Source organism: Thalassophryne amazonica, chromosome 1 (assembly GCF_902500255.1).
Source record: "Thalassophryne amazonica chromosome 1, fThaAma1.1, whole genome shotgun sequence".
NCBI lineage: Eukaryota > Metazoa > Chordata > Actinopteri > Batrachoidiformes > Batrachoididae > Thalassophryne > Thalassophryne amazonica.
Genome location: NC_047103.1, coordinates 88,664,072 through 88,691,468, shown reverse-complemented (window position 1 = coordinate 88,691,468; position 27,397 = coordinate 88,664,072). Strand labels below are relative to the sequence as shown.

Genomic DNA, 27,397 nt, shown 5'->3' with positions numbered 1-27,397 from the left:
AACTGGGTTAAGGGTGGGCCATAATATGTACACAGGGAAAACCCATAAATCAGCACGAATCCCAGTAACAATCCTGAGTGGGGATTTAACCCTTCACGCCCGAGCACTGGTAGACACGGGGTCAGAAGGGAATCTGCTGGATAGAGGGCTTCCTCTGGTGGCTCTGCCTTCACCATTGAAGGTGCGAGCACTAGATGGCACTCTACTCCCGTTAATTACACATCAGACACAGCCCGTGACCTTGGTTGTGTCTGGGAATCACAGGGAGGAGATCGTGTTTTTTGTGACACCTTCTACCTCCCGAGTGATTCTGGGATTTCCATGGATGGTGAAGCACAATCCCCGGATTGATTGGCCGTCTGGGGTGGTGACGCAGTGGAGCGAAACCTGCCACCGGGAGTGTCTTGGATCCTCGGTTCCACCCGGAACCACAGCTAAAGAGGAGGTCAAAGTCCCCCCCAATCTGACGGCGGTGCCCGAGGTGTACCACGATCTTGCTGACGTCTTCAGCAAAGATCTGGTGCTCACTCTTCCCCCGCACCGACCGTACGATTGTGCCATCGATTTGATCCTGGGCGCTGAGTACCCGTCCAGTAGATTGTACAACCTCTCACGTCCGGAACGCGAATCGATGGAGACCTACATCCGGGACTCCTTAGCCGCCGGGTTGATTCGGAACTCCACCTCCCCGATGGGTGCGGGTTTCTTTTTTGTGGATAAAAAAGATGGCGGACTCCGTCCATGCATTGACTACAGAGGGCTGAACGAGATTACGGTTCGCAATCGATACCCGTTGCCCCTGTTGGATTCGGTGTTCACGCCCCTGCATGGAGCCAAAATGTTCACCAAACTAGATCTTAGGAATGCGTACCACCTGGTTCGGATCCAGAAGGGAGACGAATGGAAGACGGCATTTAACACCCCGTTAGGTCATTTTGAGTACCTGGTCATGCCGTTCGGCCTCACTAATGCCCCCGCGACGTTCCAAGCATTGGTTAATGACGTCTTGCGGGACTTCCTGCACCAGTTTGTCTTCGTATATCTGGATGATATACTCATCTTTTCTCCGGACCCTGAGACTCATGTCCAGCATGTACGTCAGGTCCTGCAGCGGTTACTAGAAAACCGGTTGTTTGTGAAGGGCGAGAAGTGTGAGTTCCACCGCACTTCTTTGTCCTTCCTGGGGTTCATCATCTCCTCCAACTCCGTCGCCCCTGATCCGGCCAAGGTTGCGGCGGTGAGAGATTGGCCCCAACCAACAAGCCGTAGGAAGCTGCAACAGTTCCTCGGCTTTGCAAATTTCTACCGGAGGTTCATTAAAGGTTACAGTCAGGTTGTTAGCCCCCTGACTGCCCTGACCTCCACTAAAGTCCCCTTCACCTGGTCGGATCGGTGCGAAGCCGCATTTAGGGAGTTGAAACGCCGGTTTTCGTCTGCACCAGTTCTGGTGCAGCCTGATCCTACTCGCCAGTTCATAGTGGAGGTGGACGCCTCTGACTCAGGGATAGGAGCTGTTCTGTCCCAGAGCGGGTAGTCCAACAAGGTTCTCCATCCATGTGCCTACTTTTCCCGCAGGTTGACCCCCGCTGAACGTAACTATGACATGGGCAATCGGGAACTCCTCGCGGTGAAGGAGGCTCTTGAAGAGTGGAGACACCTGTTGGAGGGAGCTACGGTGCCTTTCACGGTTTTCACGGACCATCGGAACCTGGAGTACATCCGGACCGCCAAGCGGCTGAACCCCAGGCAAGCCCGCTGGTCCCTGTTCTTCGGACGCTTTGACTTCCGGATCACCTACCGTCCTGGGACTAGGAACCAACGATCCGACGCACTGTCCCAGGTGCACGAAGAGGAAGCCAAGGCCGAGTTCTCAGACCCCATCGAGACCATCGTTCCCGAGTCCACTGTCGTGGCCACCTTCACATGGGACGTGGAGAAGACCGTCCGTCCGTCCGTTCCCCAGCCCCTACATACCAGCCTGGGCAGGAGGTGTGGTTGTCAACTAAGGACATCCCACTGCAGGTTGAATCACAGAAACTCAAAGACCAGTTCATCAGACCTTTTCCTATAATCAAGATCCTCAGCCCAGCCGCAGTGAAGCTGAAACTCCCAGCTTCACTGCGGATTCACCCAGTGTTTCATGTCTCCAGATTAAAACCATACCACACCTCACCACTCTGCACTCCTGGACCCGTACCACCTCCTGCCCGTATCATCGACGGGGAGCCGGCATGGACTGTTCGTCGGCTCCTGGACGTCCGTCGGAAGGGCCGGGGTTTTCAATATCTGGTGGACTGGGAGGGGTACGGACCCGAAGAACGCTCCTGGGTGAAGAGGAGCTTCATCCTGGACCCGGCCCTCCTGGCCGATTTCTACCGCCGACACCCGGACAAGCCTGGTCGGGCGCCAGGAGGCGCCCGTTGACTGGGGGGTCGTGTTGTGTGGGCTGCTGAAGAGGAGGTACTGCTGGCCCACCACCACCAGTCGGCGCCCTGCTTGGAGTGCGGGCTTCAAGCATGAGAGGGCGCCGAGACAGAGAGTGACAGCTGTCACTCATTTACACCAGCTGTCACCAATCACCAGCGTCCCTACAAAAGCCGGATTATTACTCCACCTCCTCGCCGAGAAATCAGCTACCGTCTAAGGTAACCTTCTCTGCTGAATTATCGTTGTATCTAACATTGTTCTGTGTGCAGCCGTGTTCCTGCGGGTTCTGTCTGAAGCTGGATTGGCGGATAGTGGGAGGGCGACGTTCTTCGCCTCTCACTCCATCCAGGGACGAGACTAACAGGAGCTGCACGGGTGAAATTGTTTCTGGAGGTGGAGGTTTTCCCTCCTTGAAGATCTGTAGGTGAAGGAGTACTGGGTGTGTGGATACACACTCACCATTGACTGTTTTTCATCTTCTGCCAGCAGTACCAGGGTCTGCAACAGAAGACGGTGACCACCTGGGGACTCAGGACTTGGCGGCTCCGGTGTTCTTCAGGCCGTTGGTGGTGGAAGCTGTGTGGGTCCCAGCTCTTTGATCGCCAGAGGTCTCCTATCTTCGAGCCTGCCCGCAAGTCACCTTGTGTTTAATTGGCATTGTATCTTTGTCTGTATCCAGTTGTGCGTTTCACAACATTAAATTGTTACTCTTTGTCTTATCTATTGTCCGTTCATTTGCGCCCCCTGTTGTGGGTCCGTGTTACGACACCTTCCCAACACAGGTGCCCAATTTAGGGGAAAAAAACGAAGTAGAAGTAGAGAAACGAGCAAAGGATAAAGGCATGCAACTGTGTTCTGTCTGTATGATTACGGTGGCATATCATGAATGAAGGGATAATGTTAGTGGTATACCATGTTTGTTAGCCTTCTTGCTATGATGCTTGCTATGCTTACAAGAAAAATAATTTGGTCTTAACTCAACAAACACAAACACACATAAAATTGTACTTTGTACTTTGGCGGCGCTTAGAGGGGTTCTCACCCAGGGAGTAATTCAGTGTAGAGCTACCACTCTTTTTCTTTGATAACAGCTGTGATTTTTTGACATGATTTGCTTGTCAGTTTTATCTTGGACTGTGACCAATTTCTGACTGTACTAAGAAGGACTGCATTCCTATAGTACTTTTTCATCTATCAGATGCTCAAAGTGCTTTACAATGATGCCGATTGAGAAACACAGACTGTTGTAGACCAAATCACGGCAATCATCTTCAAACCCTCACCTTGACATATGGGACCCTGTTTTTGTCCTCATGCACAGAAAGGTTGGTCTTTGACACTGTGAAGGAAAAATCAATTAAAGTTACATTATCTTTGGCTTTCAAAAAATCCAGTCATGTATGAATCAATGAGCGAGCCCACCCCTCCTGTTTGTTAAAAGGATAACTCAAAAACAATGAATGTATTTCATATTGAATGTCTCCAAATCAAAAGATCCTGTAATGAGAACACACCAGTTTTTGGTGGGCTTTGATGTACCATATCTTTAACAATACCACATACCCACCTGCCACCTGCTAGGCATGACAGGGAATAATATTATCATCATATATTTTCTTTTGGCTATCATTTTTTTACTTAAGGTCACAATGGTGGATCCCATATGGATCCACATGTTGATTTGGCACAAGTTTTATGTCACATGGCCTCCCTATCATAGATCCAGATGTACATGGACAATGGGGCATGCCCATGAACCTCTGACTAGTAATGACCAAGTGTGGTCTCATGAAACATTTTTTTCAGCCCACTAGATGGCAGTGCCTATTCAAAAAAGGCTTGAAGAAAATTTAAGTACAATGTGCTTTGAACTCTTTTTTTGAATACTATCATCACCGTGATCTGTGACAAATGAATGGATGAGAGTTTACAAGTCCACCTGGAAGAGATGCCAATCCAATTCAAGTTATTTCCTCAGCCACGGCCAGTACCCATTTACAGATGAGTGGACTGGGGCAAAATGGGAAGATTACTGTGTCTTCACCACGGAAACAGACAGGTAATACAGTATAACTGAGGAGCAAAACTACCTCGACATATTGGTCACCCAACTCCTTATTCCACTGATCTACCTGCTCTATGATCTGTCTGAATATTTCTTGAATGAGGTCCAGTATGTGAGTTATTTGAGATTTTGATGTATATGCTGTCCTTCAGTGTCCACACTCATATTCATCAGCAAAAAATAATTCATACATACCATCTAATAGGTCTCTGATTTTGTCCAAATAGATTTCAAAATATGAAACCTGGGGGAAAAAAAGACTGTGATGAGACTTCACAAAAAATAAACAACTTTTTTGGTCCATTTCAAAGACCTGAGCAGCGGTTTGAGAGGATCCTCATAGCATACTTTGATATGAAACTCCAGGTTCTCATCCATGGAGTAAATGTAATTGAAGATATCGTGAACTATTCTGGGAATGATCCCCATCATTTCTGGGTCATGCAGTTTCCCCTTTAACAAACAAAAGGAAAACATGATATAAATGACAGCACAGAATCTCAGGATTTAGTGTTTTTTTTTGTTTTTCTATCAATAGTGTACAGTACCTCCATTGTGTATGTTTTACCAGACGATGTTTGCCCATAAGCAAATATTGTCCCATTGTAGCCCTCCAGGACATCTGTAAACAAAACAAAAAAAATTGAGTAGGATATAAAATAAGTCAGTTCTGTCTGTTGTTGTTTTTAATACCTCTGACAGTCTTCTGAGCAACAGCGTTGTAAAATTGTTCCTGAGTGGTATCAGACTGGAACACACGGTCAAAGTAATAAGGTTTACCCTGTGACCAGGACACACACACATACACAAATTGTCACTGTCGCACAACTACAACAATAATAATTATATTTTTCACTTTCAAGACAAAAATTACAATGTGTTCAACAATTCAGAGTTATAAATTATAACAAATAAAATTAGGACAAACAATAATAATTAACTCAAACACTGCACGTTAATGTGCCAACTAACACGTCAAATTCTATTTTAAAAAAGGAAAAATAACAATAGATTTATCATTGATCTATGTACTTGTATAAAGATGAAAGAGTGTGTGTGTGTTGCTTAGAGAAATTTACAGATTTTATCCTGTCTACAGGTTATGGGCATATTTAAAATACAACCCCAATTCCAATGAAGTTGGGATGTTGTGTAAACTGTAAATAAAAACAGAATACAATGATTTGCAAATCCTCTTCAACCTATATTCAACTGAATACACCACAAAGACAAGATATTTAATGTTCAAACTAATAAACTTTATTGTTTTGTGCAAATATTTGCTCATTTTGAAATGGATGCTTGCAACACATTTCAAAAAAGTTGGGACAGTGGTATGTTTACCACTGTGTTACATCACCTTTCCTTCTAACAACACTCAATAAGTGTTTGGGAACTGAGGACACTAATTGTTGAAGCTTTGTAGGTGGAATTCTTTCACATTGTTGCTTGATGTACAACTTCAGTTGTTCAACAGTCCGGGGTCTCCGTTGTCGTATATTGCGCTTCATAATGCGCCACTGGACTGCAGGCAGGCCAGTCTAGTACCCACAGTCTTGTACTATGATGCCACGCTGTTGTAACACGTGCACAATGTGGCTTGGCATTGTCTTGCCAAACTAAACAGGGACGTCCCTGAAAAAGACGTTGCTTGGATGGCAGCATGTGTTGCCCCAAAACCTGGATGTACCTTTCAGCATTGATGGTGCCATCACAGATGTGTAAGTTGCCCATGCCATGGGCACTAACACACCCCCATACCATCACAGATGCTGGCTTTTGAACTTTGCACTGGTAACAATCTGGATGGTCTTTTACCTCTTTTGTCCAGAGGACAAGACGTCCATGATTTCTAAAAACCATTTGAAATGTGGACTCATCAGACCACATCACACTTTTCCACTTTGCGTCTGTCCATTTCAAAATGAGCTCGGGCCCAGAGAAGGCGGCGGTGTTTCTGGATGTTGTTGATGTATTGATGTAGGCATTCAGTGTTGGTTTTCAGCCTTGCTGCTTGTGTGTAGAAAGTTCTCCAGATTCTCTGAATCTTCTGATTATATTATGGACTGTAGATGATAGAATCCCTAAATTCCTTGCAGTTGAACGTTGAGAAACATTGTTCTTAAACTGTTGGACTATTTTTTCACACAATTGTTCACAAAGTGATGATCCTCACCCCATCTTTGCTTGTGAATGGCTGAGCCTTTTGGGGATCCTCCTTTTATACCCAATCATGACGCTCACCTGTTTCCAGTTAGGTGTTCTTTGAGCATTCAACAACTTTCCCAGTCTTTTGTTGCCCCGCCCCAACTTTTTTGAAATGTGTTACAGGCATCCATTTCAAAATGAGCCAATATTTGCACAAAAACAAAAAAGTTTATCAGTTTGAACATTAAATATCTTGTCTTTGTGGTGTATTCAATTGAATATAGGTTGAAGAGGATTTGCAGATCATTGTATTCTGTTTTTATTTACATTTTACACAATGTCCCAACCTCACTGGAATTGGGGTTGTATTTTAAATATGCCCATAACCTGTCTTGGGGAGTGACGTTTACTCACTCCACAGCACCACCTGCTGGCTACAGTACAAGGTCAACAGTTAGTTGTTCCAGAGCAATCGGCCATGTGGACACCAGCCATGCAGTCAGGAGGCTTCAAGTGTATAAACCCCTGAGTGGGGTGCTCAGGGGAATATTATTTTATAGATGATTATATATATATATATATATATATATATATATATATATATATATATATATATATATACACACACACACTTCAACAATAACAAAGTGTTACAAGTGATCTTCATGGATATAACTCTGGCAACACTGTTATCATCATTACTGTTGCTATTACTGGATATGATCACTGCCATTTTTCTTTTTATCACCAGAATAATCACAAAACATTTTGAACTAGTTTACTAATGGTTTGCTGCAGTTTGAGCCATGCATCATCAGAAAATTTGATTTGATTTTAAGGTTATCCAGCTGGTGTTAAACTGACCATGTTGATCACCTCAAATGTATCTAACCTCTTTTAACACTGCAAAAACTGTCCCTCTCAAAATAAGAAAGTATCTTGTATTAAGCAAATAAATAAATAAAAAATAAAATCTGCCAATGGGGAAAGAAAAATTAACTTGTTTAGAATTCTTAAAACTCGCAAAATGCCTCGGCACGGAATAATCAAAATGTTTCTTAAAACAAGAGAGAATTCTTCTTTTAAGATTAGCCTCTGTCTTAATATATGGAAAATAAGGAAAACAATCTTGTTCCTTTGTTTGGATGATTTGAAAGCCATTGGCTTTCCTTGTTGTTCCCAAAGTAAGACATAATACCCCCCCGGTTTTTAAAGATTGATGCAAATGAAGTCAAACATATTCAGTAACTTGTACATGTTCATATTGTGACTTCATGAATGGGTGCCATCATGCATACATTCTATCAAGACACATTTCTTCATGAAGCCCTTTGAAGTCAAGCATTCAGTGCTTAACCATTCACAACTTATCAACACTCAAGAAATTACAACGAGGAAGGAAAAAGGAACATAAAATTGGATTTGTCATACTTTATTAATTTTATGATGTGAAAGCGTTTTGGTTGCCTATTAAATATTTATTTTAAATATTCATCAATATTTAATGCTCTGATTATACAAAACACTGTATTTGTGTTCCATGATTCAAATATATGGGTGCCACTAATTATGTCCAAAACTGTTTTTTTTCCTCTTCATTAATCTGTGAATCACAACAAACACAAGATCTATTTTGACCATAAAATTGTACTTTGCAACAAAACTGTTACAAGTTCAGTTATTGTTTAAGTCCATCTTTTGGGTTATCATTGGGTGATAACCCAAACCGGCTGGTGCGCCGGTTATTTTCCTCTTCATTAATCTGTGAATCACAGTAAAACAGTTATATAAACTTTCAACTATACACAGTATTAGCATTACAGAATGTTAAAATACATCATTTTTATGTGTCCCTTGCGGGTAAAATAAATAAATAAAAATCACAATAAGTCCCGCATAAAATATTTGTTTCATTAAAGGGTTTCGTCTGACGTCAGTTGTTTGTGTTTAGTTTTATTTTACACTTTGAAGGAACACATTTAACGCACGTTAGTTTCAGCACCGACCAGCTGTCTCCGGTCCACCGACACTTACTTGCCGTTTTGTGTTATTTTTGCCTTGAACATGAAGCCTGTGTGAGTCTTACCGCCATCAGCACGCAGTCTTCGCCGTTAAACTTGGAGATGTATTTGTCTCCTCGGGACACCTCGGCGCTGTTCAGCGGTCTGAATCTGCACATGACTTTGATGGTGCACTCGGCGGGGTCCGGCATGTCACCGACAACAACAACAACCAAAATAAAAAACCCACTGACGCACACGGCTGCTGCTGCTGCACTCAGCGGGAACACTCAGCCCCTGAACACGTGAAAATGGGAGAATAAATAAATAAAAGCCAAATTCACACCTTACACAAGTGACTTTGTATCCACGTGGGAGCAACACGGACACAAGAGGTGGGCGATACCGGGAATTTTGCTATTGAACCGATACCAAAGTAAATACAGGCCCAGTATCGCCGATACCGATACTTTTTCATATTTAAGCTTCATAGATCCAAAGGATCCAAAAGACCTAGGATAGAATTTTGCCAAACATTGCATGTGGCAACAAAATACTTTATTATCACAATCAACATTTTTGTTGAAAAAAAAAATCAATACAACTTAAAACAAAATCTCCTGAGGTAGAGGGCTGACAAACCACAATACAAGGGTGAGCTGCTCCGTGTTGTGTGACACAGCGCAGCACTGCTCTTACAGAGAGTAGACTTTGATGAATCTGCGTGTACAGCAGTCATTGCATGCGGGAGAGAGAGAGAAAAAAAAGCTTGAGTGTCCATCTTTTTACACAAGGATCGTTTATTATCAATACCAGCGTTGGTATCGATATTTTCGATATTAGGATCGATCCGCCCACCTCTAATGGACACAACTTATGGAACAAACAGATTCCAATCTTGATCCCAGCAATGTTGCACTTACTTTCAGTGCTAGCTGGGTTAAAACTAAAATAACAGAACAACTACTTTACATTGTTGTTTTACATAATACAGCTGGACTAGTTTTCTCAGAAAGCATCATCATTACATAAAAATGACCTGTGGTGGAAATGATATTTGCCTTCGGACATGTAGAATTCCACCATCAATAATTTTGTGTCATGTGATATGTCATGGCACATTCAATCGTCTCAGTAATCTGGTGAGGTGGCATATTATTTATGTATTTATTTATTTATTTGTTTGTTTGGTTGATATATTTTGGACCACCTACAAGAGGTGAACACAAACTTTACAGAAGCTGTTGTGGTGAACACCTGTTTATTTTAAAAGCTATTACATGATTAAACAATTTACATTTTAGAAAAAAACCTGTATGCATGTTTCATTAAGGAACAAAGAAAATACATCCAAGGATGGGAAAGCGGCTGCTAAATTTTCAGTTTATTAGTTTGATCTGCAGAAATGCAAAAATAATTCTGGATAAGTTGGTCACTGACTTACAATAATGGCAACATTAGCAACGATAGCAAATTTACAACACAAATGAATTAACATGTAAACAGGATTAAAAAAAAAAATTTGCTATGTGCAAAATGAAATGATGGAGAGATGCAAATAAAAAATTACAAATGTAAAAGCAATTATAAAACTGGAAAATAACAACAGTCAACAAAAATTTAAAATATGGAAAACATTTAAGACAGACAGGCAGGAAAATATCTATTTCTTATTCATGCTAATGCTTTTCTCTGGATTCTGTTGCATGAAGTGGATGCGAGTTTGACTTCCCTGCACAGGACAACAGTCCATCACAGGTTACTTCCCATGCCAAGGCCGGTGTTGCCGACCAAAAGGTCCCCCTTAAAAAATAGTCCGCCCTGCCTTCACTGCGCGGTTCACTGATTTTCACCTCATTTTTGCTTAAAATGACAATCCAATGATTTTATATATATTTTCCTTGAATAAACTTATGTTAAATATTTGATTCACGCTATTCCAACAATTTAAAAAAATGTCCTACAGTGCCCAGTGAATGAGTAAAATACATGGATTTTTGACACTTTTTGAAGTTCCCGGCATTTCTTGGGCTAAACATATATCGGTGACGTCACAGGTTCATAGTCAACCTCCGCCCTCCTGCTGTCTTGTGTGGTGTGAAATGTCACATCATGGTGCACTGCATCGCTTTTGGTTGCAAAAAAGAGGCGAAACAGGGAAAATCTTTCTTCCCTGTCCCGAAAAGAGGTGTGTCCAAATAGCAGGACAGGTTGAGACAGGCTTGGTTCGCTTGGCTGCGTCTGCAATGTGTGTGTTTGTGAGGTCCATTTGCTTGAGTCGGATTTCGTCGCAGACATGCAGATGTCTCTGGGATTCAAAAGACCATGGAAAGTTAGAAAACCAGATGCCATTCCCTTGGTTGTCTGCTTTACATCCCAGCCGAAACCAAGAAATTCGTCAATGAAACGGTCGGAAGCCAACGACAGAACACAGGCAAGTAATTCCTCTATTATTAGATGCACGCGTATGACCTAAATATGGCATCCATTGTTTTGGACGTATCAGCTGCTTCTGGCTTGCAAGACTTTACTTTTTTACTTGTAAAGGCGAGTAAGATCGGTATTCAAAAATATAGAACATTTAATTCATGTGATTATGTACTTTGCTGTGAAGTGTGGTGGCGATCGCATGGATATTTTTATGATCCGCAGCACAGATGTTGGATGAATTTTTTATCAATGAATATAGTAATAAATTTCTTTAGAATGAAAGCCCACAATTATAATCAGGAGTAATTCATGTTCAGTTCTTGTCATAAAAAATATAGGACAGAAATTAAATCAATTTGACTTTATATTGCCTGTGCACTGTAATATACATCAGGGCATTCAGTGAGATGTAATAGTGTGTTTACATGTATTTTGAGAGTAAACAAATGGAATTGCCACTGTGCACATGCAGTTGGTTATTTTGCATGTGAATGTCCGGGGTGATACTTGGCATGTATGTCGCTGACCAATTACCAGATAGTACCCATTTACTTCACATCCTGGTTTATTTTAATTTTTTATTACGGACAAAATTTGTGTTTGAATATATGTGCAGTATTTGGGCAGTGCACATTACCTCAGTACAGAATGAGCTGTAGCGAATTAGGTCGCATTCTGCAATATAAAACATCACAGTTTGGCAGTGTGTCATTCAATATTCTGAGGTTTACAGCAGATCCATGCAACAACTAGTCACCAGTCAAAAACCTTTAGCATGATATGCTACATATATGCATTTTAGATGTGACATGCTGTTGATTTCCAATAATGAAATGTTTTCTTCTGCTATTTCAGATTGTGGCAGAGACTCTGAATGCGCTCCTGACAGCTACTTCAGGGACACAGCTGTTTCCTGCACCACCGATGCTACCACCATCACTTGCCTGTGGGACCAGTGCTCGCCCCAATGATACCTGTGCTCTTGCTGTCCACATGGTTACAACTCCCACGTACGACCAGTGCTCCATCGCTTCCTCAGCCTTAGACAACAACGAAGAAGTTGGTGATGATGACAGTGATTACGTTATGTCAAGCAATGTTGAGTCCATGGATGAGGACATGTCAGATGAAGAGACAGTTCCCGCTGAACAACAGAAAAAGTATCTGGTGTTCGAAGAGCAGCTGGATGAACTCTTCTGCCTCTACAGCAAGTGTGGCTCACCGATCGTGCACAAGGAAAAACTGGAGCCACAAGGTACGATGCTCTCGGTCCAATGGACATGTCTGAACCACTGTTCAGGTACTCGCAGCCTCAAGAACGATCCATGCCATTGGGGGATCTCCTGCTAGCTGAAGCCATTCTGTTCTCTGGGGGACAGTATCAGAAATTTGCAGACTTCGCATCAGTCTTGAAGCCAGAAATGATTTCTGAGTCATCATTCTATCTGATACAAGACACCTACCTGTTTCCTGTGGTTGAAGGCGATACAGTCTGCGGCAAACTGCCATCCTGGGTGCTCTCGGAAATCAGGAGATCTACATCATGGGTGATGCACAGTGCGACAGTCCTGGTCACAACGCGAAGTATTCCGCTTACACCTTGATGAAGGAGGACACAGATCTCATTGAGGTGTCAAATACGAGGTCTGTTAGAAAACTATCCGACCTTTTTATTTTTTTCAAAAACTATATGGATTTGAATCATGTGCACTTGCATCAGCCAAGCTTGAACCTTCGTGCGCATGCGTGAGTTTTTTCACGCCTGTCGGTTGCGTCAGGCGCCTGTGGGCAGGCTTTGAGTGAGCACTGGTGTACCCCTCTCGTCGGATTTTCATTGTCAGGAAAATGTCTGAACGGCTGGAGCAGCACTGCATCAAATTTTTCAAGAAACTGTGTGAGACAGCCAGGTGGAAACCATTCGGAAAATTCAGATGGCTTTCGGTGAGGATACTCTGGGCATCACACAGATTAAGGAGCATTACAACCGGATTAAAGATGGCCCACAGTGGCGGAGGGCGCGCCGCGCTCCGAGCGGCCATCGACAGGCTGAAACGACCAGATCATTTCCAAAGTGAACGCTGTGTTGATCCGGGACGTCGTGTGACTACCAGAGAAATTGCAGAAGAGGTGGACATCAAATCAAATCAATTTTATTTATATAGCGCCAAATCACAACAAACAGTTGCCCCAAGGTGCTTTATATTGTAAGGCAAAAGCCATACAGTAATTACAGAAAATCCCCAACGGTCAAAACGACCCCATCACACCCAAAACGACATCAGCACTTTTGTGGCACATTCCACTGTTACAGGAGATTTTGTAATGACAAACATGCAGAGGAATTCGCGCGTCGGGACAGAGCCGCAATGGCGCACAACAAAAAGCACGTCCGTGTTGGAAGTCTCACAGGACAAGTTGTGACATGCCCAGCTGTTAAACAATTTCTCGGATACTCACTCGACTGAAAAGCCACTGAAAGCCGTCTGAATCTTCCGAATGGTTTCCAACACGGACGTGCTTTTTGTTGGAATAGTTTTGACAGTGCTGAATGCTTGGTCTCCAAAGTAAAGTTCAAACAAGGTCAATGTCCATTGGATTCTATGACATGTGATGTTACCCTGTAACATGAACGAAGCATGACACATGATGCAAACTGTTACTTTTTAAAACCAGATTAACTCAACCAATAATTTTCATTGGATGATGCAGCTGTGGTGAGAGAGACTTCACCACAGGCTGTAGCGCCTGGCCGGTGTCCACCCTGCGCTGGGGTTGTACTGGAGGTGAGTTTACATGTGGTGTCATGGGCTGGCAAAACAGTTCCGCCATCATTCCTCCAAGACAGTTAGATGGTGAACATGTCATAATTTGTGTATTATGGGATGACATTCCATTCAGCTGCATTGTGGGTGCCGAGCCTTTGACGCACACAGTGACACATTAACTCGCAGTGACAGACAGTGCTTTCAGTTTGATTGCGCAATGTCCACATCCATTTCACATCATGGATGCGTGCCACATGCATGTTGCATATCAACATTTCTTTTATGCTCTCTGAATGGGATCCAGTGGAGGTGCAGGCATGTGGCACAAGCTGGACATACTGGCAGGACCTGACGTGCCCAATCCATTTCGGAGCTCCCCTTCAACGCCATTAGAATGTTTTGAATGCTGTTATAACACATATGTAGATTCCAGTGGGATTGTGCTCAGACCGCACATTGACTGCTATTCGATGAGTGTCCCACTTGGACTGCACCACGAGTATTTTGCACATGTGCAAAACATGTTAGGTGAATTGGAAACTTTATAATTGTCCAGATGTCCCTTGAAAATAAAGGTTAAATTATATATTAACATAGTTTTATTTCAATGTAATACAGAGTTGCATCAGGAAGGGCATCTGGCGAAAAACCTGTGCCAAATCAACATGCATATCCACCTCAGCTATGCTGTGGCCACCCCACTTTGATTTCAGTATCATTTATTAAATATTTTCTTGGGAATGTTCCACGTGAAATGATGTGAGATTTTAAAAGAAATGTCTTACAAAGACACTGTAAAACCTGATCAATGTAAGATGGTACAGACAAACTCATTCGTCTGGTATCTCTCCATTTACCTCTCATTTCCATGAGGCAGGAACATTGATTGGAACACCATCAAAATTGTCTCTCCACACTAATTAAGCATGTGATGTCAGCAGTAAGATGAGTGACAACATATGAGGTCTGTCCAAAAAGTTTCCAAACCATATGGATTTGAATCACGTGTGATTGCATCAGCCAAGCTTGAACCTTCGTGCGCATGCGTGAGTTTTTTCACACCTGTCGGTTGTGTCATTCGCCTGGGAGCAGGCTTTGTGTGAGCAGTAGACCACCCGATAGTCACACGACTAAAAAGCCACGGACAGCCGTCTGAAATCCATCTCAAAGCCATCCTGTGAGACCAACACGGAGGTGGTTTTGTCCCGCGCAATTAGCGGCACGGTGGCGCATCCGTCCGCCTCTTTTTCCATGAAAAAAACTCCTGTAACAGTGGAATGTGCCGAAAAAGTGCTGATGTCCACGCCTTATACCTTTTTTATGGAAGTCAGATGACGTCCCGGATCAACAAATCCTTCACTTTGGAAATGATCTGGTTGTTTCAGCAGGGTGTCAGCCTGTCGGAGTGCGCCGCGCTCTCAGACGCTGTGGGTGGTCTTTAAACCGGCTGGAGCACTCCTTAATCTGTATAATCCCCATAAAATGGTCCCTGAAAGCCATCTGAATTTTCCGAATGGTGTCCACCTGGAGGTCTCTCACAGTTTCTGGAAAAATTTGATGCAGCAAAGCTCCAAATCGTTCAGACATTTATTCGCAATGAAAATCCAACGAGGGGGTGGACCAGTGCTCACACAAAGCCTGCTCACAGGCGAATGACGCAACCGACAGGCGTGAAAAAACTCACGCATGCGCACGAAGGTTCAAGCTTGGCTGATGCAATCACACGTGATTCAAATCCATATGGTTTTTGCAAAAAATAAAAAGGTCCGATACTTTTTGGACAGACCTCCTACATCCAGTCAGTAAGGCAAACACATCTTACTTTTTACACAGGAAGGATTTTCGGGGAGCTTGCTGTTCTTCAACAGACTTGATATTGTCCAGGTTGTTCAGAACAGAAGCAGCAGCTGTTTCAAATAATCGTCCATATCAGCTGGAGCCACACATTGCTTTTTGGCCCTCCTCAATCAGTCATCGCATGAAGCCCGCCCCATATGAGATAAATGAGTGTAATTGGCCTGGCCTGTTTTCTGCTGAGAGGGAACTTACGTAAATAGGAGGGGGACCAGATCTTTTTGCAAAGTGAATTTATTTGTGAAGTGAATGATATGGGCCTGGCTTTTATAAACTAACCTGCTTCATCATTTTGACCAAAAAAACAACAACAAAAAACAAACAAACAAAAAACAAAACAAAACATCAATAGAGTACAAAACTACACACATCAAATGTAACCAATGTGGCTTTACTTTAAAATGGTTAAATTTGTTGCAGAAGCATGAAAGCAAACTTTGGGAGCGTTCTCCTCAATACACAACAACATGATGCAGATTGATCTATTGTACATCACATCAGGTCTGGGAGCATATGCCCACATAACAGAAATGCTGTGGGTTCTGCAAGGAAACCATCCAAGCAAGCATTCAGTCCAATCCCAACTCTTGAACATATCCATCGATCAGTTGCAGTCATTTAAAATGTGGGCGACCCCATGGTCTTCTCCAGCCACTGGGGTCCTCTGTACTGAGGCACCTGCATTGCTAGATAATTGGCTGTTTTTGACTACTTTTGGTTTTACCTTTATAATTTACCTTAAAAAAAACTATGTACTTTGCCTTGATTGGTGTCATTTTTTTCAATACAACAAGCTCACCTGTGTGACTTTACGTTTCTCTTTCATTCTGTCATGTTTCAGCCCCAGTCTGGCCCGGTCATGTTTGTCCCTATTGTATTTACAACCCCAGTTCCAATGAAGTTGGGACGTTGTGTAAAATGTAAATAAAAACAGAATACAATGTTTTGCAATTCCTCTTCAACCTATATTCAATTGAATACACCACAAAGACAAAATATTTAATGTTCAAACTGATAAACTTTATTGTTTTTGTGCAAATATTTGCTCATTTTGAAATGGATGCCTGAAACACGTTTAAAAAAAGCTGGGACAGTGGTATGTTTAACACCGTGTTACATCACCTTTCCTTCTAACAACACTCAATAAGCATTTAGGAACTGAGGAACACCTGTTGGGAACGTTCCACAGGTGAACAGGTTAATTGGAAACAGGTGAGTGTCATGATTGAGTATAAAAGGAGCATCCCCAAAAGGCTCAGCCATTCACAAGCAAAGATGGGGTGTTGATCACCACTTTGTGAACCACTGCGTAAAAAAATAGTCCAACAGTTTAAGAACAATGTTTCTCAGCGTTCAATTGCAAGAAATTTAGGGATTCCATCATCCACAGTCCATAATATAATCAGAAGATTCAGAGAATCTGGAGAACTTTCTACACGTAAGCGGCAAGGCCGATCCCTCAGGCGGCACTGCATTAAAAACCATCATCATTGTGTAAAGGATCTTACCGCATAGCCTCAGGAACACTTTAGAAAACCATTGTCAGTTAACACAGTTCGCCGCGACATCTACAAGTGCAAGTTAAAACTCTACCATGCTGTTATGTGTCGGACGCAGCCCGGAGAACCGACCAGCGTTTGAAGGACCCAGTATAAAATAAGCAGAGCACGGTACAAAGGATAACAGAGTTTAATGAACATAACAGTGCTGTGAAAAAATACAAACAAATAAGTGCGCGGTCTGGCGTGGCGGATTTGTGGTGTGCTCCCAGCAGCACAAAACGGTCCGGAGCCAGAACCAGTTCGGACCCAAGGACCCCGCCGACACCCCCCAGGTGGCCGCGACAAACCGAGTCTGTGAAAGAAGAAATCATTATGTGAGTCCACACTCAACACACAGAGAGACCACTCAAAGGTGTACAAACAGCAAACACTTCCTGGCTTAATTGCAAATCAGCTTCCCACCCTGCAGGCATAGAACACCCTGTTCACAAAACTCCACTGCAGTGGAAGCTGATTTAAACAACCAACATACAGCTCAATATAATAAAGGTGTGAGGGACACCACATTTACTGACTGTATAAATGTTAGTCACAAAATCTAACGTACCTCAGGAAGTGTGCTGACGAGCGTGAGACCTCACCCCCTCCTCTTTCACAGACCATGCATCAAACCTGGACGTTCTCTGCATCCACTGATGATGAGATGGCTCTTGAGACGACGATCTCACCCGTCTGGTCACAAGGTCGAGTCTCTGGCAAATACACACTGTGTACTCCAGTCTTAAATGCCACCATGTTCCAATCCATTGTAGATGCACCACAGCTGTGAGTCCTGACGAGCCGCAGGTGATCAGCCTCAGGTGATCAGGGTGAGGTCCTGATAAACTCAGCTACACAGCCACTCAGTCCCAAATGCAAGCCACCTGGAAGGAAAAACAAAAGACAGGACAGAAAACAGAAACAAAAGGCAGCCAGGCCCCCCCAGCCACACAACACATGCAAAGTGAAAGCCATACATCAACAACATCCAGAAACGCTGCCACCTTCTCTGGGCCCAAACTCATTTGAAATGGACAGACGCAAAGTGGAAAAGTGTGCTGTGATCTGATGAGTCCACATTTCAAATTATTTTTGGAAATCATGGATGTTGTGTCCTGTGGAGAAAAAGGCCATCCAGATTGTTACCAGCGCAAAGTTCAAAAGCCAGCGTCTGTGATGGTATGGGGGTGTGTTAGTGCCCATGGCATGGGCAACTTACACATCTGTGATGGCACCATCAATGCTGAAAAGTACATCCAGGTTTCGGAACAACACATGCTGCCATCCAAACAACATCTTTTTCAGGGACGTCCCTGCTTATTTCAGCAAGACAATGCCAAGCCACATTCTGCACGTGTTACAACAGGGTGGCTTCAAAGTAAAAGAGTGCGGGTACTAGACTGGTCTGCCTGCAGTCCAGACCTGTCACCCACTGAAAATGTGTCGCGCATTATGAAGCGCAAAATATGACAACGGAGACCCCGGACTATTGAACAACTGAAGTCGTACTTCAAGTGAGAATGTGAAAGAATTCCCCCTGCAAAGCTTCAACAATTAGTGTCCTCAGTTCCCAAACGCTTATTGAGTGTTGTTAGAAGGAAAGGTGATGTAACACAGTGGTAAACATACCACTGTCCCAACTTTTTTGAAATGTGTTGAAGGCATCCATTTCAAAATGAGCAAATATTTGCACAGAAACAATAAGTTTATCAGTTTGAACATTAAATGTCTTGTCTTTGTGGTGTATTCAATTGAATATAGATTGAAGAGGATTTGCAAATCACTGTATTCTGTTTTTATTTTCATTTTACACAACATCCCAACTTCACTGGAATTGGGTTGTATATTTTAGACATTTGTCTAGTCTCATCATAGTTTCATTCTGATTAGTTCACTCCTGTGTGGAATACTTTTGTCACTGGTTTTATTTTCTGTTTGAGTTATTTCCTTTTCATCATAATTTAGTCATGTGTCTAGTTTCTGTCCAGCCATTGTTTGTCACCATTGCATTATCATTAATTTTATCACTTGTGTGTTGTTCTTTTGCCATATGTTGAATTATCTGTTTATTATTACTTCTGTCACATGTGAGTTCTGTTCTAGTTTTGTGTGAGCATTTATTTTCTTGTTCCCCTTTTCAGTTCTTCCATTTGTTTTCTGGTTTAATTCCTTGGTGTTGGGTCTTTATTTCTTATTTATTAGGTCTTTGTTCATCTTTGGTTTTGGTAGTCTCTTTAGATCAGTGTGGCTTTAGGTTCATCTTTTAGTTGGGTCCTGTTCACTTTGCTTTTTGTCTTACTGCACTCTCTTGTCTGGTGTTCAGGATTTGGTATGGGTGTATCCTCTCTCCTTTGTTTGCCAAACCCCCTTCCAGATTGTTCTTCCACACCTGTGTCTTGTTCCCCCCTTTTTTTTTTACTCTTACCTCTAAGTTTTGAGTCTGCATATGTGTTCAACCACCTTCTCTGCCACACCACCTCAACCCTTGACACTGACACTGTATTAACACAATAAACCTAAATTCACACAAAACCTAAAATCAGAATAGAAAAAAGTTAGTTGTTTTACTGTGAAAACCACAAACATGTTTAAGAAACCATTTTTATAACTTAGAATGTACATATAAATTGTAAATTTCAAAAATGTGTACAAATGTAGCAAATAAAGTTATATATAACTATTTTACATTAAAATGCAGGAAATGCTTCGTGTTTTTTTTTTTTTTTGTACAACTATTTACAAAACGATAAGATGCCACACAAATTATTTGTGCCACTCAAAAAACAATTCCTGTCCAACACGAGACAGAGTGCACAGTCCTGAGGAGTGTCACTCCTACTGTTGGCCACCTGGGGACAGTGTTGGCATATTAGTCTGTCTCTGGTGGCGTTTGGTGGCACATGAGTGGGGCTAGCTCTGCACTGGGTCACTGCTAACCTTGTGAACTTTATGGCTGAAATGGTGTTTCCCTCAATCATCTTGTCTCCTTAGAGAAGTCTAGGCAAATAGATCCACCACAAAAAAGAAGCAGTAGTCCATCAGGGATTTCTTCAGGTATTAAGATATTATTATACCAGACAGAGTTCAGTAGACTAGCACAGAGTGCAACAGAGGCCAGTATTGGTGTTGATGATCATATATACATGTATAACACTGGTGTTGCACTACAATCTTTTTATTTCATTACAAAGGTATATTGATCCTGAGCTAGAGGGAAAATGTTCTCTGTTCATAATCCTGCAGTTTTTATAAAATCAGTGTTTAAATTTGGTACAACTTACTTTACTTGCCCAATAATATTGTTGTCATGCGTGCTGCAGTTTGAGTCACATGTAACCTGCTCGTCCAATAAGAGAGCACTAAACATCCAAGATGGCAGCGACCAGGATGCATACCTCTTGCAGTTCAGAGGAGGAAAACACGGCGAAAACATTTAAAAGCATTCAAAAATATGCTGTATGCACCTGATATCTGTTAAAAAGGAAGAAATACAGGATATTTCAGCAAAACGATGGGAAACATTCAGAAACTGCGTCGAACAATGGCTTTGTTTGAGTGGTGAGAGAAGGACCATAGCTGAAACTTATAAACACTGTATCACTGTTGACTTTGACAATATTCCAGAAGATGCTGGGTTTCATGCAACATGCGACAGATGATTCATTGCTTAAAAAGCGTTTGGATTAGGCGGCCTGCGACAGACTGGCGTCCTGTCCAGGGTGTACCCTGCCTCATGCTCTGTGATTGCTGAGATAGGCTCCAACCTCCCGTGACCTTTAATTGTAGAAAGCGGTTGAAAATGAGTGAGTGAGTGAGTGAGTGGATTAGGTGGAGAAACAAACAAGAGCATTCAGATGTTAAAGAAACACAGGCAGGTGATTCTGTGCTAACAAGTGATGCTGGCATCACCTCAGGATCAACAAGTGAAACTCCCAGAAAGAAACTATGGTCCAGGATGGGTCTACCTATGGTTCCCTCTGGTCCTGTTCTGCCTGCCTTGTGCATCACATGGAATAAAGTAGATAAATACTTCACTGTGTCAGACAAATGCACAAAGGATCATCTTTCACTGGCACAGACAAATCAGCAGGTGTGTTAAAAAAAAAAAAAAAGTCTCTCCCTCTTTCTTACACACTGACCTACTTATATATGGTGTTTGTGTGTGTAAGTTTATTCTATTTTGTTTAGAGTTGTGGTGATTTTGAACGTAATTCTGTGGGCTAGGTTGTACTTATCATATTGGGTACCTGTACAGTATATTGTGTTTTTATAGGATTATAATTTTGCATGTTGTATTCAGCTAATTTTCAACTGAAAATTAGCCGTAGCTATAACTTGATATGCAGTGTGTGTGTGTGTGTGTATACTGTATATACACACAAATACAGACACCATGTAATTATCTTCATTCATTAAAGGTCTGTTGCTGAAACCTGCTGAGATATAGGAAGACATTGGGCTTCTTTGACATATTAAAGATAAAGACTGTGTGGATATGGAAGTTCAGTACCACAAGTCCTGTTAACATCACTACACCAGGTTCTTGACTACATCCACTGCAACAGTTACTGAGACCACAGAAGAAGAAACGTGAGACATGAATATTATGTGGTCAATGTAATAATTTGCTCAGACTGCACATATCTTCATATATTGTCTGTAAACACAATGATTGTTGCAGAACTTTTTTCATTATTTAAATGTGGGTGTGTGTTTCAGAAATGAGCCGGCCTTTCATGTCAGCTGTGAGCAGATCATCAGGCAAAGAATTATTGTGAACTAAGAGGTGCTGTGGATGAATCAGCTATGAAGAAAGTTTGTCAATATAATGTAAAAGCATGAAGACACTGATGTTTCAAACTACAGGTAATGAAACTGAAATATTAACATTGTCAGCTTTGGAGTTAAAACATTACAGCAATTCTAAATGATAAATAACTCATTCTAATTCATTTTGAACCACTTTCCAAGCTCATAACATTTTTGCCTGAGTCATGACACTCTAATTAATAATTGCTTAAATCAGGAAGTCAAAGTCGTAACTACCCCCCCCCCCCCCCCCCCCCCCAAAAAAAAACAACTACGAGTGATGATCAACTGGGAGAAGACCAAACTTATGAAGAGCAACACACACAGCATGGAACCGGTGGAGCTGGAGGCTGGAGCTATTGGAAGTCAACTCATTTATACCTAGGAAGCATAGTGGACATATGAGGAGGATCAGAGGAAGACAGAGTGAGAATTGGAAGGCATGAACCACATTCAAGATGCTGCACTGAGTATATGGAAGTCAAGAAAGATAGGGGAGAAGACCAAAGTGCACATCTTCAACTCAACCTGTTGCTCAACTGGTGAGACTGCCAGCGTGGAAGGATGAAGAAGAGTCAGAGTCAAGCAGTGAGTGTGTAGACTTTCCCATCAAGAGTACAAATTCAGTGCTTAAATTTGTGGGTGGCTATGTCAGAAAGTTTACTGGGGTTTGTTCCAGTTGTTATAATTGTTAGATATATATCATGAGAAGGTTTTGTCTTAGAGTGCCTTCACTCTAGTCTTAGTTTGGTCTTAGCACACTTGCTGTAGCTGATGACATCATATCACATTCACACTGTGCATGTTCCGTAAGTGAACCAGAAAGGACACAAGAGTGTGTGCATCAGTGCACAAATGTGAGTCAAAACTTTCATGTGTAGTAGCAGACTACTGAATATTGATGCTATTCATGTATTCTGTTTTGTTTTTTTCATCCTTGGAGTGATTTGTGAGGGATTTAATTTTGTCCTTAATTTTCCATGTGAATGTTCAGAGCATGAGGTCATGGTGGAATAATTTTTTGCAACTATAACTTACTTCCCTGATGTTATTTCTTTATAAGGGCCACATTTTGTGATTATTAATCAATGGTTAAGTGGAGTGGCAAACAGGAAGTTTGTGCAGAAGCATGTCTGTATCAAGTTAGACGGAGTGATGTCATTGTCTTATAATTGTCATGGCAACAGCAGCACCATGTTATTGTAAGTGAAAGTGTGCATTTCACACATGCTTTCACATTGTCGGAGAGTTAGCACATTTCAACAGAAATGGAGAGTTTTCACTTGTAAAATGAGCTGCCAGTACCAGGTTCATTTCAGTGGTGAGGAGTTAGCAAACCATGTGTTGTCATGAATATGTTACTTTTGCTTTCTTGTAGTAAGAGAATTTGTATTTGTAAGTGATTTTCTACGGCAAGTGGGCTTCAAACGAGCTCCAGCAGACAGCCTGAAGCAAGGGAACGCCAGGGGCCCCATGTACAAAGCGTGTTTACGCACAAAAACCTGGGGTACACCCGTCCATGTCCGCGTGGAAATGTGCGGTGCGTCACACAAAAATCCAGGCTGGTGTATGCACGTTTCTACAGCTGTTGCGCCACCGCCGACATGTAGAGGTGACCCAGGGAACCATCAACAGTGTGAAAACATGTCATCAGAGTGATGAGCACATCAGTGACACACTGATGAACATTTAACACATTCATCAGTGTTCGTGACGTGATGGTGATGCTTTAGCTGCGGGGATTCTTAACACGCCCCCGACTGACTCGCTGTGTTCAGTATGTGCGGAAAGTTGTAGATGTCACCGACCTCCATGCGCAGCACACCTCTGCTTTCATTAACAGTGTGGTCAACATTGTATTCTACCTTCATCTGGCCCCAGGGGACTGTGGCTGATGACCCCGTTAATGAACCCCATCACTCAGCAAGAGAGGTGGTACAATGATCTCCACTCACGCACGTGTGCAGTTGTGGAGAGGACAGTTGGCCTGCTGAAGGGCCGCTGGCGCTGCCTGGACAGGGGGTGGGGGTGCTGCAATACCAACCAGAGAAGGTGTGCCATATTGTGCTGTCCTGTGGCATGCACCGCCTGAGCAGTACATCTTCCCACCAGAGGAACTGGATGTTGGATCCGTCTCCGTCTACTTCAAAACGCCCCTGGCTGCCATACAGGCCCGGCAGCATGTGATCTCATGTCCACCCTGATGTCCAACCATTTTTTCTTGATCTCTGCGTGTGTGCACCGCTCTGAGCCCACAGCGTTCACAGCATCACAGATGTGTTGCCACTCACGTCTCTTCTGTTTGGTGGTGACAACTGTTGAAAGGCGGCCAGACAGGATCTCCCTTCTTGTCTCCCCTTCAGTCAGGAGCGCCTCTTGCTCGCACTCTGTAAAATTACGCTTCTTCCCTCTGCTCATCATGTCTGATGTGCCGCAGTGGGGAATCCCAGCTCACAGGGCCTATTTACATGGATTTGCATATTTAAATCAGGGTGTGGCCAGGGTGGGATTTGCCCGCTGTGCATGTGTGGCCAATTCCACGTTGATTGGGATGTATGACTGACACGTGCCCTCGACCCTCACATCCACGTTGCGTTGACTTTTTACTAAAAGTTGGCGTGCGCCAAAACCCTGAATCAGGCATAAACACAAATATATTCAGATGTATCAAAGTGTGCGTAGGCATGAATCCACGTTTGGTTTGTACATCCCACTGAACGTGGAATTTAGTGCACGTGCACATGCACATGCACCAAACTCCTCCTTGGTCATGCCTCTATCTGAATATGCAAATGTATTCAATTAGTCTGGCTGTGTCATGCTGGCGGCACCATAAGTGTGGAGTGTTGTGTGTTTGATGACACCCGCCATCATCTTTGTGTTGTTGTATGCAAAAATTAAAGAACTTTCAGAGACAACGTGCAAAAACAATGAAAGCTGTGGTTAGATTGCCGTTCTCTCAGCTTGCTGTAAAATGGAAATTAAATAAGTACGTTTGTGTGTGTGTAAATGCTGAACTACATGATGAACTTTTGAACTGCACTGTTAGCTGAAATGTTCTCATGTAAATGAATTTGTATTTTAGATAATGTCTTGTTAGTGTAGAAAAGCTCAACCAGGAACAGGAGTTGAAAATGAGCAGTAGCTATACTCTGTGTGCATCGCATCAGCTGCAAGCCCTGTTTTGTAACTATGTTTGATTGCGTTGTCCCAGTCAAATAAATAAAAACTGAGCTGCGCGCACACACTGAAGTAAAAAGACATTAGGTGCACGACGGCTGACAGTGTGTGACATTAATATTACACATGCTTTTATTGATGAATACTGAACACTGTTGGGGGCTTGTTAAGAAGCTCACCTCTAGTTTCACCATCAAGAAAAATAAAACATATTCATAATAATAATAAAAAAAACATTTGAATGCACCCATGCCCAAATGTGTCCACGCTGGTTTTCGTTAGGAACAGTTACACGGATAAATTATTTAACCACCAAGCAGCCCCCCATCACGCACTGTGCAGCCTCCAGCCTGATGCGCATTTGCGCACCACACAATTTGAACACTGGTGAAATGAAAATGTTTCCTATTAACAGAAACAAACTCATCATGTGGTGGCGCCTTCATAGCAAAATGTGTGCCGTCAATAGCTGCGATTACATTCAGGAAACTGGCTCTCGCTGTAAAATACGCTGTAATGTTGGAATGTACCTGGATGAGATTAGGTTGATTGCGTTCCACACAGTTGGCATGGCTCGGTGCAAGGCTGACTGGCACAGTCCTGACTGATCAGCCAGCTCACGTGGAATGCCCATGATGCCAGGATGCCCAGTATGGTCAGCACCTGTGTGAGTACAGACAACCCCTGGCTCCATATCGTGCTCTGGGCTGGCTGTAGTTCTGTGCTTAACTCTAGTAACAGTGGCCTTGGTAATCGAAATTGGTTTATGAGCCATTTATCGTCATTTACAGGTAAATCCTCATGCTCCCTGAATACATGCTCACGTCGGATTGCACCATTTGCAAGGTGCTTTAACAACACTAACGCAGCCACTGTTAGTGCCATTTTACGCATCACTCTGCACGTGCTTTTAAATCCATCCATATAATTGCAAACGTGGGTGTGTTAAATGTTCATCACTGTGTCTCTGATGTGCACTCTGATGACTTCTTGTTTTCACACTATTAACGGTTCCCAGCATCACCTCTACGTGTCCGCAGTGGAACATTAGCTGTAGAAACGTGTGTACGTCAGCCAGGATTTTTGCGGGATGCACCGCACATTTCCGCGGTCATTTCACTTTTGATACATCTGAACATTGGCGTGGAGACGAACGTACGCCAGGTTTTTGTGCATAAGCACGCTTTCTACGTAAGGCCCGTGGACATTCGGAACCAGGCCGGAAGAGCAGCAATCGCGAGTCCAGCGGAGAGGGAGAGAGAGTGAGGTTTTTATCAGTTGGACCTGTGGCCCAGAGGACAGATGCGCAGTCTGTAACAGACGGTGGCAGCGGCAGAGAACGAGTCACTTGGAAGAAAAGCACTTAATCAGTGAAGTTCCACAAAAACCACCGCGAAGGATATATATATATATATATATATATATATATATCTTTCCTTTTTTACACAAGGGGCCATAACTTCAGCTTGTTGGTGAGCTGACGTGACACCAGTAACAGTAGCAACATTTTGAAGGAATGAGTCAAGTCCCACAAAACCGAGGACATTATTTTTAACTTGCTGAACCGGTGAAGTGGCAGATATTAATGGTCCAGTCCATGCATGAGAAAAGCCACGTTAATGAGGAACGCATAAAACCTCTGTTGTGACATGATGGACGAGTCTCATTTCTTGCCTGCACCAAGAGACCTGGTTAGCAACTTTAATCCACTAAAAGGTGAGTCACGATTGATATCTTTAAATGGCTTTGATGAAGTTTAACTTGTGGTACGCTGTTTTATGAGTGAGAGGGTTTTACTGATTAAATGTGAATTTGCCCAACTGATGTATCCCATAATCCCTTGCATGCCAGAGAGTCGCTGCAGTCAAAACAACAGAGAATCCACATAATGATAATTGTAAATGAACATTATACTACAAAAGTGTATTTTTTTTTAATGATTTTCATCACGTTAATAAGAGACTGCTGCATGATACCCTGAAAACTTGCTAAAACAATTATAACAAATAATCCGTGTCTGCTACGTTTAATCTGCGTGGAATTTAATGAACACAATCCGAATTTCAGACATATATATTAGTCTGGAACAAAGAGGACAAACAGTGTTGTAAAGAACAATAATCAAGACGTTAAAGAGCAAACTTCACTTTCCTCCAGAACGACATGATCAGGAAGCGA

The 27,397-nt window shown here is 42.7% G+C and overlaps 1 protein-coding gene across 1 annotated transcript in view; it reads right to left on the bottom strand.

Moving 5' to 3' along the window:
• Positions 1-8,853, bottom strand: part of LOC117508966 (kinesin-1 heavy chain-like) — a 119,869-nt gene extending 111,016 nt beyond the window's left edge. The window contains 6 exon segments of the mRNA XM_034168825.1: positions 3,711-3,766; positions 4,688-4,736; positions 4,841-4,945; positions 5,041-5,114; positions 5,186-5,273; positions 8,727-8,853. Of these exon segments, the coding sequence (XP_034024716.1) occupies positions 3,711-3,766; positions 4,688-4,736; positions 4,841-4,945; positions 5,041-5,114; positions 5,186-5,273; positions 8,727-8,852 (498 nt within the window). The 5' untranslated portion in view covers position 8,853.
• Between the last annotated feature and the right edge of the window lie 18,544 nt (positions 8,854-27,397).